Source organism: Ochotona curzoniae, unplaced genomic scaffold (assembly GCF_017591425.1).
Source record: "Ochotona curzoniae isolate NIBS_2020 unplaced genomic scaffold, NIBS_Ocur_1.0 contig_2210, whole genome shotgun sequence".
Taxonomy (NCBI): Eukaryota; Metazoa; Chordata; class Mammalia; order Lagomorpha; family Ochotonidae; genus Ochotona; species Ochotona curzoniae.
The window spans coordinates 33598908-33616744 of NW_024465369.1; the positions used below are offsets into that span (position 1 = coordinate 33598908).

General features: G+C 49.0%; 1 protein-coding gene across 4 annotated transcripts in view; it reads left to right on the forward strand.

The window, feature by feature from the left end:
* Positions 1–267: 267 nt before the first annotated feature.
* The window catches only part of ITGA6 (integrin subunit alpha 6), a 78468-nt gene continuing 60898 nt past the window's right edge, over positions 268–17837 (forward strand). Inside the window, exon 1 of one of the 4 annotated variants that reach the window (XM_040971720.1) lies at positions 268–646. In XM_040971720.1, the coding sequence (XP_040827654.1) occupies positions 465–646 (182 nt within the window). In that variant the 5' untranslated portion in view covers positions 268–464. The remainder of the gene's footprint in view (positions 647–17837) is intronic. The other 3 variants (XM_040971722.1, XM_040971719.1, XM_040971721.1) reach the window with 3 other exon arrangements.

Consider the following 17837-nt stretch of genomic DNA (forward strand, 5'->3'; position numbering starts at 1 on the left):
GCGTTTCTGCTCCCGGGGGGCTGCTCCGCCCCGAGCTCGCCTCCGCGTCTCCCACGCTGCTTCCGGGCAGGTGAGGGACGGCGGGAGAGAACTTAGGGCCGGGCAGCGTGGGGCGGCGCGGCGGCCAGGGCCCGGCCGGGAAGGTGCGGTGTGGTGGCGGGCCGGCAGGCTGGCGCGCGAGGAGGGGCCGAGGGTGGGGAGAGGCGGGGCCGGCCGTCCTAGCCGCTTGATAAAAACGCCTGCGAGTCTCCAGAGAACAACGGGCTCATTCAGCGATCCGGAGCTGCCCGCGAGGGGGAGCGGCCGGGCGGAGAGCGCGACCCGTCCCGGGGGTGGGGCCGGACACAGCGGCGAGAGGAGGCGAAGGTGGCCGCTGCAGCAGCGCGGAAGCCTTGGACCCGACCCCGGCCCGGAGCGCAGAGCGGCCGCCGCAGGTCCCCGCTTCCCTCCCGGTGCGCCCGTCCATGGCGGCCGCGGGGCATCTTTGCCTGTTCTACCTGTCGGCGGGGCTCCTGGCCCGGCTTGGCTCAGCCTTCAACTTGGACACCAGCGAGGACAATGTGATCCGGAAATCTGGGGACCCCGGGAGCCTCTTCGGCTTCTCGCTGGCCATGCACTGGCAGCTGCAGCCCGAGGACAAGCGGCTGTGAGTTCCCCGACTCTTCCCAGCCCCAGCCCCCACCCTCTACCCTCGGGGCGGCCGCCCGCGCGCGTGGACTGGGGAGGGCGCACCCTGTTCCCGCCGGTTCGGCGCTCTGGGAGCCCGCCGGTCAGCCCTACCCCCGGCCCGGCCCGACCTCCGCCGACCCCGGGGAGGAGCAGGGCCTCCCGGGTCGCGGCCCAAGCCGGGTGAGGAGCACCCATTGCGCACCTGGGTGCCGGGAGAGTTTACTTTAAAGAAAAAAATAAAGCTAAGTGCTTTCTGCCGGTTCTTCGCTCAGAGAAGGTTTGCTGGGACCCCAGCAGGTGGCACGCTCTGCTGAGCTTCACGTGTGTGTGTGTGTGAGTGTGTGTGTGAGAGAGAGAGAGAGAGAGAGAGACGGGGGGGTGGAGTGCAGGGTCGCTTCGTCGCTGCTCTGGGGTTGCTGGGAGCCTTGTAACAGGAAAGTGCAGGCCTTCCCCAAATCCCGAGCAACACCGGGTTCCCTGACAGACTGGCACGCCCTGCACAAGTTGGGAAGCCACCTTTCTTGGCGTCCTGTCTGACTTTCAGGTGAGAGTTCCTTTGTGAAATACTTCTATGTTTTTGGGGGTGGGAGTAGGGTAGGGGGTGGGGAATGGAACTAACCAGGCACCTGTTCCGCAGGACTAGATCAGCTGAGAAAACAAGGCTCTTTAAGTGTTGCCCAGCCCGGGCCCGCTGCCTTGGGCGGGTCCAGCCGGTGGATTAAAGCAAAATGTCTGATCTGAGCAAGGATTTTGAGTTGAAAAGTGACAACCACTACCCCCACCTACCCCGCCACCACCACACAGGGCGGCTCCCAGGAGAAAGTTGGGAGTGGCTCTCTCCCTTCTTAGGCGTGTGCGTGTGTGTGTGTGTGTGTGTGTGTGTGTGTCCCACACGATAGATCCTTGCAGAGGATGTTTTGGAGCTTGTCCCCTTTATAGCTGTGTGGCTGCATTAAAACAACAAAAGCTTCCCCTCCCACTCAGGCCTGTAGTTGAGCCTCCTTGCAGGACTAACAGAGCGGAGAAAGCAAAGTGCAACCACAGCGAGGGTGATTTTGTAAGAGGAGTGGACGGGATTGAGAGTTGGTGGAAGCCTTTACAACTTCCTGACCTCTGAATGTTGCTGGCTCCTACACCTTCCAGTTGGATTTTTCTGCTAACATCTGCTAGATGAAGTGAAGCTGTTGGGGGTGGGTGGCAAGGTCCCAGGCAGGTGGGCCTGCAGCCTTGGCCAGTTGTGTATCTTCTGCTTTCTCATAGCAATCGGTTGAGTTATAGATCTGAACTGAAAAGTTATTTCTGTTTATTCAGTTGAGGATGACTTTTGGTGTCCTTGAACACTTAGACGGTGCATCTATCCACGTGGAGAGTTTGAATTTGTCAGTGCTGAAGTGACTGTGGGCTGGCCGAGGGAATGGGTTAGCAGCTTTCCTGTGCACACTCTGGCAGCATGGAGTGTCTCTGCTGTTAGAGCTGTGTCAATCTGCCTGAGTGTAAGAAGAAGCCTGTGACTGGGACCCGCACCTTCTGGAAACGCTCTTTCTAGGTGGTGACAGGAGAGAAGTGGATCAGAGCCTTCCTTGGAGAGAGAGGCACGTTAAGGGGACTGAGCCGTGGCAGGAACCCAGAAGCAGTAGCCAGTCTCTAAGGGGGTCCTGTGGCTTAAGTCAAGGGTTGTCCCGCCTTGTGTGGAGTATCCTAGCTTCATGAATAGCACTGGCTCTCCCAGGACAGTCAACACACATGGATCCTGTCATGCCCAATCTCCTAAACTCCATAGAAGTCACCGTGGGAGTGCTTTAGGGCTTCGTGGGAGAGGGACCTGAGCTCTCAGTCATTAACAGCTGTTGATTTTGAGCTTTACTTTCTGTACCTGCAATGGAGAGGTTGAGCTTCATAGAGTTGTTCCAAATATTTAGAGATGACAAGCAAAGGGTATGTGGTCTGCCCAGCCAGGATTCCTGTTGACCAAAGAGTAGCTGTTGATAAATCGATAAGTACCTACTGCGTGCCGTCCCATAGAGGTGTCATTCTGAGGCTGCCTTGGGGGACAGCCAAGGGTTGTTGTCCATATTGGATAATTGATATTTGAAACTCTTCAGCCACATTTAGTTAACTACAGAGCAACGTAACTATTATCAGTCTTAATTAGGTTTAAAACAAAAAGCGAACTCATTGAACAAGTCGCTGCAAAGCAGGAAGAGTACACCATTTGAGATAGGTGGGAATGTTAGATAAATGCACTGTTACAGAAAGCCCATCATAGATGTTTGTGGTTTAATTTTTCCACAATGGTATGTTAATATTTAATAGCATCTTCAACTCCAGCTGTGATTCCATAACAGAATAAACCTGTGTCTGGGATCCACCAAACATTCTAGCAGTTCTAAAGCTTTGAGAACTCTAAAAGGCAGTGCTCCAGCAAGGTTTTCTGGTATAGATTCAGAGTGTTGCAGGTTCAAAGAATATTAGACAGTCACTCGTCCAAGTGACTAAGTCATGGTAGTTAAGGTTGAGTCATCCCCAGGTAGAAGGTGTGTGGATAGCCATCCTCTGAGTCGTCACCCTGCTATCTTCTGGGAAGAGGTGGATCTATGCATGACCGCAGGGCACCGTCTAGAAGAGAGGAGATATTTGTTGATGATCTTCTGGAGCAAGTCTGGATTTTTGCTGACCCTCATTTTTCTTCTTTGTGGGGGACACTGTGATCACCAGTGCAGGGCTCCGCACACCCCCGTCACTTCTGCTGTGACACTGATGTTTCTTCCTGATCTTTCTCTGGCTTGGGAGAACCAAGCTTTTAAAATCCGACTGTCTCCCTTTGCACGTGAAGAATTGAAACCAAAAGCGGTGAGATGTTTAAGAACCCACGGCTGCTTAAGCAGAACTTTAGTTGAATCTGGATGGTATTTCTGACTCGTGCCACCCATAAAGGAAAAGTCTCAAATGTCCTTCAGACCTGGAGATGTTGGCAGGCAGCTGTGTCTTGGAAATGTGCTGTTATGTTGATTTATTGAACGGCTTCCCATATAGGTCAGAGCACTTTTAAAAATTGGTGCTTGTACTCTCTTTCTATTGACCTATGTTCAAACTGACCTTGGATTGAGTTCTGAGCCCTTCCTCCTTTGCCTTCTCCTTGCTTACCTACCCCTTCTGGAAAAGCTCCCTGAAGTAGAACTCTGGCAGTGCAGGGACCAGAGCTGAGTCCAGGAAGTGTTCTAAGCACTGGCTGCCTTGTATTCATTGATGCCTCTAGAGAGTCAGGTGGCCTGGGGCCATCTTCCAGGAATTGCTGGGTCACCTTGAGTCCTGAGAGTAGAGAAAAAGAGAGAATGGGCAGGGAGAGAAAGGAAATCTTGGGATTCTGCACGAAAGCAGAAATAGACTAGTAGGAGACCATGTAAGTAAGGACAATATTGAGGGGGGAAAGGGTCAACGTATTCATCAAGTAAGATTTCTTGGGAAAGTCCAGTTAAATGCTTTTTAGTAAGATTCTCCTTTTATGAAAAAGTAGTTCTCTGTGTGCTTGATTATATAGACAAATTGGATGGAACTATATATTTTTTCGAACTTAAAGTATTTTGAGATTGGCAGAGGCCTCCCATTCATTGGTTCACTCCCCAGATTCCCCCATTGAAAACTGAACTGAAACTGGACAGGAGCTCAATCCAGGTCTCCTGCATGGGTGGCAGGAACACAATTACTTGAGCCATTGCCACTTGTCACTTGTTCCCAGAGTCTGGAGTTGTCAGGAGCCAGAGTCAGGTGTTGAACCTGGGCACTCTGATGTTGGACTCTGGTAGCTTAGCTGGTATTTTAACTTCAGGTTAACACCCCCTCCAAAAATATGTTTGTACTTTCTAATTTATTGCTTATTTTTTATTTGATAGGCAGAGTTATGGAGGGGCAGGGGAAGAGAGAGAGATCTTCACCTGTTTATTCACTCTTCAAATGGCTGCACTGGCCAGAACTGGAATTGTTGGGAGCCGGTAGTCTGGAGCCCTGGGGCCTATGGGCCTCATGCTGGCCTATGGACAGGCTGGTAAGGATTAGGCAATGCAGAAATGGCCGATGGGGATGCTGACAGACCCTGTTGTTCTGGGTGCCATAACAAGTCTAGAATCCAACAGCTTCCTGCCAGGGAGGAACTGCCAGAATCTGAGAACTGGCTGGTTTTGATGGGGAGCTACTTGAAGGATGTTTTGATCAAAAGGTTAAGTCTCAGCTTATATCTGATATGTCAGTTTTCCTAAATGTGATCCAGGAATCTTTCTTCTTCTTCTTTTTTATTTAATTATTTATTTATTTTTACTTAAAAAGATTATTTATATATTTATTTGAAAGGCAGAGTGACAGAGAGAAGCGTAGACAGAGAAAGAGATATCTCCTCTTCACTGGTTTCTTCTTTAAATGGTTGTAGCAGTTGTGACAGCCAGTCTGAGCCATCTGGGTGTCTCCTGCTAGTGGCAGGGGCCTAAGCACTGGGGTTCCCTGCCCTCCAAGGTGTATTAGCAGGGGGCTGAGTTGGAAACGGAGCTGCCAGTACTCAGACCCAGGCTCTGATATGGAATCCCAATATCACAAGGAGCAATGTCACCCTCTGTGCTGCCATGCCAGCCTCTAAAAGTCTGCTCATAAAATTTTCTGGGTTTGAGCCAAACTTTACACAAAAAGCAGCATAAAAGGTCATGGAGTAGAGTGTGCCTCACACCTGGTTCTGCCAGTTCTTTCTGTGACAATGTATGGGACATTTAACCTCTCTATGCCTCTCACCTTTAAGGCCAGGATTCTTTAGTATCTCAGACTAGTGCTGTCCTAGAGGAAGCAACCTCCTGCCTATTAAGTAATGGAAGCCAAGGCTGGAAGAGCTGAGGTGAGTTGGTTTGAATTCTGCATAGTTGGGCCCAGCGGGATAGCCTGTGGCTAAATCCTTGCATCCCCTGGAATCCCACGTAGGAGCCAGTTCTTGTTCCGGCTGTTCCATTTCCCATCCAGCTCCTTGCATGTGATCTGGGAAAGCAGTGGAGGATTATGCAAGGCCTTGGGACCTTGCACCCGCATGGAAGACCCAGAAAAAGCTCCTGGTTCATGGCTTTGAATTGACTCAGCTATGGTCATTGCAGCCACTTGGGGAGTGAATCAGCAGATAGAAGATCTTTCTGTCTCTCTTTTTCTCTGCAAATATGCCTTTCCAATAATAACAAATATTTTTAAAAAATATCTCCCAACAGGGACAGTGTAAGTGGGTCTGCCTTTTGGGTTTGATTTTGGTACATAAATGTATATTCTCTCTTTCTTCTAGTCTCTTTCTTCCTGGATACCTTGTGTTGGAAAATACATCCTGAAAAAGCTATACTTTTTTTTTTTAACATTAGCTTTTAAATTTTTCTTGAAAAGGCAGATTTACAGATCCTAGTGCATGCAAGGTAAGGACTTTTAGCCAGTAGTCTCTGTGCTGGAGCCCCATACCTTGTTGTTTTAAGTGATGGATTCTACAAAGTGTCATTTTTCGTCTTTTAAAAAAATACCCGAGAAGCAGAAGCAGAGAGAAAACATGAGAGAGAGCTCCCCATCAGTTGCTTCGGTCCCCATAACGAACACATTGGCCAGAGCTGGGCTGAGTCAAAGCCAGGAACACGGAACTCAGTCCAGCTCTCCCAGGAAACCAGGTAACTTGAGCCATCATTGCTGTCTCCCAGGGTCCGTGTTAGCAGGAAACTGGAGTCAAGGACAGAGCTGGTACCAAACCCTGTGCACGGGGATAGGAAATGCAGTATCCCTACCAGCTGCATCCAGTGACGTTTTGGTGTCAAGAGATGAGTAGACAGATGCATGGGCTTGCAAGTGTTCTGGGTTGCACAGTATAGGGTGAACTAATCCTTAAAGAACCCCAACCAGCTGGCGTCAGGACCTTCTCAGACCTGACTTTGAGAGCATCACTAGACCCCCATCCTAGGAGGTGGGGTCATTTGTATCATGTCCAGGGTAATGTTGCTGACTGCTTATTTTTCTTTGCTTTAACTTGCCATGAACATGTGGTAGGAAGGCGCTCCGGGAGATGGACCTGGTAGTTACTTATGACATTGCCTAAGGTTGATAGATTGATGGAACAGAGTGGTTTCTTAGCAGATCTGTTTGAAAATTGGTGTTTAGCTTGGCAAACAATGATCTTGCAATTAGTTTTAGGAAGCTACTTAGTGGCAAACTGGGGCATGCACTTGGGCCCATCACCAGTCTGTCTTTGCTTAGCAACTAGATGTATTCAGCATGTCCTACAGTCTGATTCCTACTCATTTTTTTAAAAGAGTTACTTATTTTATTGGAAAGGCAGATGTACATAGAGGAGGACAGACAGAGAGAAAGATCTTTTGCACGATGATTCACTCCCCAAGTGGCCACCAATGGCTGATGCTACATCAATCCGAAGCCAGGAGCCAGGAACTTCTTTCTAGATCTCCCACATGGGTGCAGGGTCCCAAGGCTTTGGGCCATCCTCAACTGCTTTCCCAGGCCACAAGCAGGGAGCTGGATGGGAAATGGAGCTGCTGGGATTAGAACTGGCACCCATATGGGATCCTGGTGTGTTCAAGGCGAGGACCTTAACCATTACACTATCACACTGGGCCCTGATTCCTACTCATTTTACAAAGCTTTTTCAATTAAAGTATCAGAAAACCCTTTTACAGAATAGGCATAAAAAGCCTGGGAATATAGAAGTAAAAATAAACTTGGGGCGCATTTGAAAGCTCTGTATTTGTTAGTGATATGAAGCATACACAGGGCACTATGATTTTTCCCGTGATTCATGTTTGCTTTGCTTGGAGGTGTCACGGTGGCTGCTTGATTTTGAAAGGAGCATTTGTTTGTGCTGAGGTGTTTTTTCAGTGGTGTCTGTGTTGTGCCAGGACAGGGAAATATTATAGACCAAAGGGAAGACATCCCTGACCCTCAGCTCTCACTAGCCAGGTGCCCACTTTGTCACTTATGGAGTCAGAGGCCCTCCTTTTCAGGAAGTACCACCATTGTGGGTCCTGACAGAGGAAGCAATGCAGCCTTTGCCATAGAGGGTCCTTTTCAGGGTGTATTACAGTCAAAAGTATGGGGTGGCTGTTGCCTGTATGCAGACAGAGGCTTGGGGTGACATATGTGGGGACAGAAGCCTGGGGTGTCTGTCTCATGTATGAGGGACAGGGTATCTGCCACGTGTGTGGGAACAGAAATACACGAAGGCTGCCCTTTGTGGGGACAGAAGCCTGGGGTGTCTATTCCATATGTGGGGACAGAGTTGCAGGGAGCCCGTCATGTGTGTGGAGACAGAGATGTGAGGTGGCTGTTCAATGTATGGGGACCTGCACAGGGAAGCTGTTCCTTGGAATGGGGACAGGAGAGCGGGGAGGCTGTCGCGTGTTGGCGGGGGCAGAGGTGTTGGGGCATGGAATGACTGTCCCTGATACGGATGGCCCACATGACAGCACTGGGTTATTGAGTTGCTTGATCCTTGGTGAGGTGAGTTGAAATCCTTCCTGGGTCTGTGCCACTGAGGTGTCTTGTGGGTTGCTGGCTTGACTTCCTTTGCTGTGGCTGGTCCTTTCTTTATAACAAAGGCATTGGAAGTGCAAATATCAGGCATTGTCCCAAACTCTGATGGAGGTATTGAAGGGGCTGGAGGAGGGAGGAACAAGAGGCTAGAAATACCTGGGGTGAATATGAAGTGAGGGGAAGTTGCCTGAGCCCTGGGAACCCAGCCTTGTGGGGAGGCCCACAGGAAAGCTGACAGGTGTTAGGTGCACCGTGACACAGCAGCCTGCTGAGGCCAGCTCAGACCTCTGGCGAAAACTGGGAGCTGGCAACAGAGTGACCTTGTAGGAGCTCACACATGCAGAGTGACCCGGATCTGGACATTGCCAGGCCTGCGGATGTAGATGGCCGGAAGGACCTTGGGAAGTCGGCTGAAGCAGGTGGGTAGAGGGCAGAGGAGGTCATGGGGAAGCTACTGCAGATGCCATTTTAGATGAGCCAGGTTTAGCAAGACATGTGCTGAATAAGAAAGGGACCAGGGCTGCTACAGAAGTTAACTGAGACCAGTTACCTGGCTCAGGGTGATCCCAGGAGGTAAATGCTGGACCACAATAGCTTCCGTTGCTGCCTCCAAGCTTAGTAGCAGCCAAAATCGTCAGGGTTTTCAGTATTTGGGAATAAGAAATTGTTCTTTGTCAGCTTGTTTATTTGTGTATTTGTTTATATTATTCTGTCTTCTATTTCAACCTCAAAGATTTTTAAAAATATTTTTGATATGTGTTATCAAGTTATTTGAGGGAAGAGGAAAGAGAGTGAGAGAGCATTAGTCTGCTAGTTCACTCCCCACATGTGCACTGTGGGACTGAGCTGATGCTATTTACGGGACTCAAGTTATAACAGATAAGAGATGATGATGGCTTGAATTATGACAGCCGTGGATGTAGTAACTAGTGGTTGTATTTTGGTTATGTTTTGAAAGTGGAGTCAACCAGATGTTATACACGAGTTATTCATGAATGAGAGTAGAAATGAATATATGTGCTTATGGTTTTTGGCCTGAGCTGTTGTGTTTTGGTCTGGGGAGAGAGCAAGAGCTTAATGCTTCACATGACCTCTGAGATGTCTAGACATCTGAGTGGAGCCATGGATGGGCAACCTGAAGTTCAGGTGGAACATTTGGCTGGATGGTGTCTAGGTTGTATTGAGCACAGTGAGCTTTGTGTGTTCTGCGAAGGTTAGAGATAGAGTCCTGGGTACCTCTGCACCCCTGCACCTGGAGGGTAGGAGGGGCAGGAGAGCTGGGAGAACTACACTCCTGGAACCACCTGATGAACCGGGCAGAGTTTTGCTGGCTTTATCAGAGCCCTTGCAGCCAGGGAGTAGGAGCAGCGCCTGATTGGAGCAGGTTTGGGAGAGAATAGAAGAGCAGGAAAGAGCCTTGGGACAATAACTGGAAGAGGAAATGGGGTCAGGAGGGTTCTTCTATTTATTTTCTTTTTTTAAGATGGCTGCGAATTATGGTGAGCTAATTTGTTGATGAGAATGTTTCCGTAGGAAAGGGAAAGTTAGTGCAAGAGAAGGGAGATTTGTTGGGGGTGTGTGTGTGTGTGTGTGTGTGTGTGTGTGTGTGTGTGGTAGGTAAGAGGGACAGCTCTGAAGGGTTGGCTTCATTGTTGGAGCATGAGTGGCTCCTAACAGTGAGGAGAGAAGGCCTGTGGAGGGTCACAAGTGCTGGAAGGTGCGAGGTGTCTTGGTGTAAGAGCAGGATTTCCGTTTGCTGGTTGCTTCTAATTTCTGAGTGAGTAACGCTGAGGTCATTAGCCCTCTCAGTGCCTGTGTAGAAGTTTGCAGTGGAGGGGTAAGAACTGCATTCTAAAAGCAGGTGCGTGTGGAATTGCATACCAGTTCCTTCACTCTGTATTGATTTGACCTTGAACAAGTGCTTGTCCTTGTTAGTAAAAAAAAGTACTTGTAGCCTCTTCCTCATAGGGTTGTGAAGATAAAATATCTTGAGTGTAAAAGTACCTGGCACTTCGTTTCTTGTTGTGAATACCTTAGAGACCAGTTCCCTCACCCTGGGAAGTTTTTGTAGCTCTCAATAATCTGACATGACCCTTAGGTCAAGTTGAAGGTTAAATTGTCCTATGAGAGGAGAGCTACAAGTGGGACCAGAAAAACCCTAAGTGCCTGCTGTCCCCTCTGACTCCTCACACAATCTTGTTCCATTTTTCCAGCATTTCAGGACATTTATTGGGAAAAAAAATTAAAACAGTAACAGAGAAAGCTCTTCCATCATCTGATTCACTCCCCAAATAGTTGCAAATGGCTGGCGCTGGACCAACCTGAAGCCTGGAACTCCATCTGAATCTCCCACATGGGTGGTGGGGCCCAAGCAGTTGGGCTGCCTTGTGCTGTTTTGCAAGACTTTAGCAGGGGGCTGGATTGGTATGAGGAGTGATTCAAACAAACCATCTTGGACCCAGCGCCGCTTCCTGCTTCCCCTCCCCCGCTTGCGAAATTCGCGCTGTTCCGATTATCCACCAATGAATTTAACCTCCTGGCGTCTTACCTGAGAACCCCACCTCCCAATCGCTCACGGCCCCTCCCCCTAGTCCCCACCTGCCTGTGGCTCAGATAATCTCAGTCATCCGTCCCTGGGGTCCGCCTGCATCCTCTCCTCCCAACCAGTTACCTACCCCGCCCCCACCTTGCAGGCTCACCTGGGTTGAATAAATGAGCCTCCACGTCCTCCCTCTTCCCTTCCCCCTCTTCCCCTTCTCCTGGCTCTCCCCTTTCCACTCCATCCTGCTCCCTTCCCTTGCCTTGGCGGCCTCCATCCTGCCACCATGGCAGGAGATATTTCCCTTCCTGTTCCCCCTCCGCCCCCGCTCCCGTCCCTATCCTGTAGTAATAAAAGGACCTCCCAAAGCACCTCGGTGTGTCTGGGATTTTGGCTTGCGGTAAACTAATCGTGGAAAGAGGACTTGGCTGCGGAAATTAGAACGTGAGAACTTTTTGAGTGTGTTTAAAACCTAACAATTGGAAGGGGAGCAGCCAGGACAAAATTGGTGCCCACTCAGGATGTCAGCACTGCAGGCGGAGGCTTAACACAATACAACACAGTGCTGGTCCCTAGAATAGTTTTTAAGTATCTCCCACGTGATGGCTTGAGACAGAGAAAGCAAACACAGAACTGTCACCCTTTCCCAGTGAGTTAAGGCTGACATCTTGTACTCAATTGGTATTTGTTGAGCTCTTTTAGTTAATTTAATTCTGCTCTGTATATTGAAGACTTCCAGAGAATAGAAACTGGACTAACCATTTCTTCTTTTCTTTTTTATAAAGGGTCCGTTTTACTTTGGCATTTAGAAAATTAAATTGTGGTAAAAAGAAAAACCACATAATATGTTAGCCATTTCTAAACAGCAGCGTTAAGTATATCCACTGCTGTGAGTACCCTAGCAGTTTTAAAACTTGTTCTGCAGTTCTGAGATGAGAATGTTATGAGGCCATAAAATACAGATAGGCTAAACTTTAACTCAGTAGAGAACTATGCTAAATCATATATCATCTGACACAATCGGTGCGTGGAGACTTGTGGCAGTTGGAATTAAAAGCCTGACATTCATGGTGGAAGTTGAAGTTCAGTCTCCCACCCTGAGCTGTGTTTTTCCATCTTGGTGAAGGACTGCTCCCTTGAGTTCAGTAGTGCCTGACTCCACCTCTGGCTTCTCCACTTAGCATCCCTTGAGAAACCAAAGAAATTTGTCTTCTGGAATTTTTGAGAGAGACAGTCACAACAGATGGAAGGCTGATTCTATTTGTTTATTTCTAATTTACAATTCTTCCCTGTTCCTAACTCCTCATTTCTTTGAAATGCAATGAAGAGTGGTTTCAATTGTACACTGTTCATACCTGAGCTAAGGTTTGATGTGACAATGGCACATTTGCAGGTCAAAGTTCGAAAGAAAGTGCCTGTTTGTTCAGGGATGGCTAATGGGGACAGCTGTCCCTGTGGTCCCTGCCTGCAGCTTGTCTTGCAAATGCTTTTCTTGTTTACCCCACCCCCACCAGATTTCCTCACAGTCATGTTAATCTGTCACCTGGGTGCAGATTTATATTCTTACCTTCATATTTTTTAAAAAAAAAATGTTTATTTTCTTCTGCTTGAAAGACCGAATTGCAGAAAATGGAGAAACCCCCGGAAATGCCTGCAGTAGTCAGGGTTGGGCTAAAATCAAGGACTTGGAGCTCTGGCTGGGTCTCCCCCAAGGGGAGCAGGGACCTAAACACTTGAGCCAGCCGCATGGCAGGATGCATTAGCAGAAAACTGGATCCTGAAACAAAGCAGCTGGGGCTTGAAACTGACACTCTCCAAGGAATGTGGACATCCCAAGTGATGGCTTAACCTGTTGCTGCCACAACACCTGCCCCTAAGTTATGTTTTTTCTAATTTCTCTATCGCATAAGATCTTACTAGGTTTAGGTTCAAAACAGGCTCTCAAAATGACTAACCTGGGAATCCAGGCATCAGCTTAACTGATATTGCAACACCTGCCTCCTTCTGGTGTTGGGAGAGTTCTAAACGGTAAGACCTCTGAGGGCAGAGTGTGTCTAAGTTAGAACCCATGATCAGAATTTGCCTAGGTTCAAGGTGGATCCTGACTCTTAAGGATCAACCTAAACCAGTGCACACAGCAGGTATTTTCATCTGCTTGATGAGAGTGGGCAAAAATTTTAAAAAAAGATTTATTTATTTAGAGTTATAGGGATAGATCTTCCTTTTCCTGACCATTCCCCAAATGGCTGCAACGCCTGGATCTGGGTCCATCTGAAGCCATGAGCTGCTTTTGGGTCTCCTGTGAGGGTGCAGTGGCTCAAGCATTTGGGTCATATGCCAAGGCTTTGCCACATGCAGTAGCAGGGAGCTGGCTCAAAAGTGGAGCAGCTGGGACTTAAACCAGTGGCCATATGGATGCTGGCACTGCAGGTGGAGGTCTACGCTGCAGCTCTAGCCTGAGAGTAGTGCTAGTAATGTTACCTGGTAATGCTTTGTGAATCTCTTTTCCATTGAAACTATTTATCATCTGCACGAGTTGGGACGGGACCCATGGAGTGGTCTAGAAAATTATACTGTAGCCCTCATTTTGGGGGTCTAGGGTTTGGTATGAGCAAGCAGCAAGCTACCAGTGAGCTGTCCCCATTTCTCCTCTCCGGACCCATGGTCTGCTGCTTTGTTTCCCACACTCACCCCTGGCCCACTCTTTCCACCTACCCAGGGTGTCTGTTCCTATAAAACGTCTGCAGAAGCTGAAGAAACTGTTCACATGGCAGCAAACGTGTCTGAACCTAGTTCTCATCCTGGAGAGCTGCCAGGAGTCTTTGGGAGGATGAGTGTGTGTCAGCGACGGGGCCTGACCCTGTGTTTGGCCACACAGGACAGGACAGCCAGGTGCCTCCCATACACAGGACGGGGGCAGCCAGGTGCCTCCCACAAGGGCTGCTGCTGCCTCCTGTCATGCTCCTGAGCAAGCCCAGCTCTGTCCATGCCTCTCCTCACTGCTTCTGTGAAAGGTGAGAGGCCCTCCGACCCACGCTGCTTCTCCTGGGAGGAAGTGATTGCCGCAGGCAGCCCTGGCAGTGTCCACAGCTCCCTCCCACCAAGATCCTGGTAATGAACTCGCCAGCTGTTCACAAACAAAACTCAGAATTCACGGTGCTTTAGGGCTGAATGTTGGGGCTCCCCCTATGCTGGGCTGATGGGTTCCCTTCTAAAAGGAGGAAACCAGAGGTGAGGACTTGGTGTTGGATGGTGTGTGAGGCTGACAGCCCCTGGGCGCCGGCGGCCTTGTGATGTTCCAGTGAAGGTTGGCACTCGTCTCTGCAGTCAGTGTCTCCCACTGCAGTTCTCTGAGGTGTCTTGTGTGAAGTCTTGCCTGTGCCTTCCGCTGTTAGCAGCTCGCTTTCCGGCATATTCCCGCCTCTGTTTTCAGCTTCCTTGTAAGGCCCAGGCTACCTGGGCACAGTAGTAGGGATGGGTTTCTGTCCTTGCCTTATCAGCGCCTCGCCTTGCCTCTAGAGCTGGCTGTAAAAATCCACCCTCAGCTTTGTTGCCTGCTACCGCCTACATACAGCTCGCTAGCATGTGGGAGCTTGCTCAACGCAATTGGCAGGTTTACCTCATGACTTTGGGGCACTGATTTTTGCCTCTATAACTTGCTCTGTCATTTTCTCTTCAAGACTTTCAGTGATGTGTGTCTATTGACTGACACTTGTTTGAAGTTACATACTTTAAAAGTGTTTTGGTTTTGTTTATTTGAGAGAGAATCTTTATCTGTGGTTCACTCCTCAATGGTTGCAACAGCCAAGGCTGGATCAGCCAAAACCAGGAGTCAAGAACTTCTTCCTGTTCTCCCATTGGGTGCAGGGGTCCAAGGACTTGAATCATCCTCCACTGCTTTCTCAGACATATTGGTGTATTAGCAGGGAATCGGATGGAAAGTGGAATAGCTGGGATTCGAATCAGTTCTGATAAGGGATATCAACTTTGTAGGCGGGGGCTACCTGCACCACAATGATGGCCACATATTCTGCATTTTTAATCAATTTTTGAATATTACAAATGGAAGGTCACCTCCCACTGTAGTGCTTCTGTTCTTCTTGGAGGTGGCATGGTTTACCTGGCTTAGGAGTCCTCCCAGGGTGACCTGCAGGTTTCGAAGCACAGGTTTGCTGTGCTTTTTTCTCAGTTGGCAGCATACCGTGTATACTCTGCTGCACCTTGTGTTTTCTCCTGGCCGGCATTAGGGCTTGTTCTGTGCTGCAGAGAGGAGGAGCTTCTTCAGCATTTCTAATGTCTGTATCAGTTCTTAAGTATAAAGCATGGTGTATTTCATCAGTCTGGATACAGATTCTAGATCTGTTGCTACTAAGCCATACTGCAAGTGAAGAACTTGGCTCTCTCATCCCACCAGAAGTAGATCAATTCCTAGTTAAGATCCAGCCCAGTATTGCTACCTAGTGGCCCTGGCTTTGGCTACTCTCTCCGCCTCTCTCACCAGGTGATGGTAGTAGAGGCTAGTCTCCCCCTACCTCCCAGGGTTGGTAAGATCTCTTTTTTTGTTGTTGTTCTATATATATATATGTATATATATATATATATGTATTTATTTTTGACATTCTTTACATAGTTAATTAGGGTACAAAGGTTCAAGGGCTATAGGAAAGTGGGTAGGACTATTATTTCCACATTTTTCCCCCTATATCTAGGGTAAAGGGGGAGGTAAAGGGAGAAGCCCCACCCAGTCTCCCACCCATCCCAGGTCCCTGATGTGGGGCATGCCCCGAGAGTCTTGCTCAAGTGATTTTGATAGTTCAACAGTTCAGAATTGCTGCCAATCTCGCCATTCCAAGCATGATGAGGTCGCTGAGGAATCCTCTGATTGACACAGTCCATCTTGGAGTCTCCGTTTGCCCTGTTTTTCACTGCCAACATATGGCTGGGGTAGTTGATTGATTTGTTCTGTCCTCTGTCTTTTCATGGTTAGGGTTCTGAGTCCGGCAGTTAGATTGGGGGGATCCCTAAAGAAACTTTGAGGTGATTCCAGACCAGGTTCTTGTGTGTACTTGCAAGTACAGGGCCCGGCACAGTCCATCACCCTAATCATCTGATGGTTGCAATTGCTGGGTTGATTCTGTTTTCAGCCCGACTTCCACTGGAACCAATGGGTGTGCAGTCCAGCCTGATTCTGCCTAGCACACACTCAACCCTCATATAAGCCAGTGGGAGCTGCAACCTAGTCGGAGTGACCCACAATAATCCCCACAGGCCCGCCCTCTACCTTGGTTCCCATGCTTGCCAGTATGTGCAGCAGACTAGTCCAGTCTGTCCCACATCCCATTCAGCTCTCATACATGTCAATGGACATTGAAGCCTAGTTCAACCCAACCAGCCTGACTGTCTAACCCACACACATTCTGTTGGGTGCTCTTCTGTCTAGCCACCCCTGCCTCAGTCCTGATTTTCGTGCCCTCCAGTGGGAGTGGTGACCTAAGAGGGAGGAGCCCACTATTTCCCTTCTAGGCCACTCCCACTCCTGGATTATGCACTCTCTTGGTGGTTCTGCAGTTTAACTTGCTGTGGTAAAGCCTAACCAACCCTCACCCATTCTAATTTTTGTTTACACCAGTAGGAGCAATCAGCCCAGCCTGGCCTCTCCCTGATCTAGTCCACATGAGGCCCACAGGTGTTGTAGCCCTGCCTAGTCTTGTCTGCCCCCATCCCAGCTCATGCTTTCCAGTGGGAGTAGCCATCGAGCAGGGTAGCCCCCCTACATTCCCTCTGCCTGCTCTGCCCCCTCCCTCCCTGGTTCTCATGTGTGCTGGTTGGGCGCTGTGTCCACATTTGGTACAGGTCACCTCACCTTGGCATTCCTTAATGTGCACTGTTTTTTGTCGTGACCAAACCTGACTCAACCCACAATATGTTCTGGTGCTCGGATTCGCCAATGGGTGATGTGAACTGGTTCAGCCTGGTCTGCCCCCGACCAATGTCAAATGTATGCCAGTGGGAAACTTTCCATGGCCTGTTCTGGGCTGCTTCCTATCATGCTTCTTGTGCTTGCCTTCAGGGTCTGTGTCCTGCCAGAGGAGTTGCCCAGGCTCCTCCATCAGAACCTCTCCCAATGTCAGATTTCGCACATATCAGTGGGTCCATAAGCCAGCCCTACTCAGTTCACCTCCTGTCCTAGTAGGAACAGTGGCCTTTTATGACTGGCCTTCAACCCAATCTTGTTCTTACTATTGGATGTTTCAACCCAGCCATGGCTTGTCCATACCCACATATGGCTCCCACATGGCTCAGTAGGGACTGAGACCTAGCCTGGCATGGTTTGTCCAGTCCCAGTCCACAATTGTGCTAAGTGAGACTACAACCGTATCTTGATCAAAATGCAGCCCCCATTCCCTTGGTGGGAATCTCAACCCAGCTAGGGTGTTCCCTTAGCTCCCGATTCAGGCCTGTTCACAGCCATAGATCGCACACATGCCAGTGGTTGCTCTGACTCAGCTTGGCACAGCCCCTCACCTGTCTCAGCCCCTGCCTTAGGACACTGCGGCTTAGCATCCCTGGCTCATGCAGACCAAGATCTTGTGAAAAATTTAGAGAGGGTGTTCTTAGCCCCCATAGCCCCGAGCTGATGGATTTCTGATTGTTCAGTGTTTGTATCCCACCTGCACCTACACTTGGTAAAGTGTATTATTAAAATTAGAAAGTGGACAGATATTTGGCCATGTGAGTAAGGTACCACCAATTGAGATACCCGCATTTCACACTGGAATTTGGCTCTCATAGGTTCAATTCCTGGCTCTGCTCCTTGTGTTGAGAACCTGAAAGGCAGCAGTGATGGCTCAAATAGTTGGGTTCCTGCTACCCATCTTGGACACTGGGATTGAATTCCAGGCTCCTAACATTGGTCCTGTCCAGTTCCAGACACTGCAAGAATTTTGAGAAAATGGGCCCTGCTTCTGCAATAATTAATAAATTACTGTCCAAGATAGCTCTTTAAAAAAACATTAGAATGACTTGTTGGAATGTTTAAGTTCACTTCGTCACTGTGGTCAGAGCTTATCAAATTATTTGACATTATTTC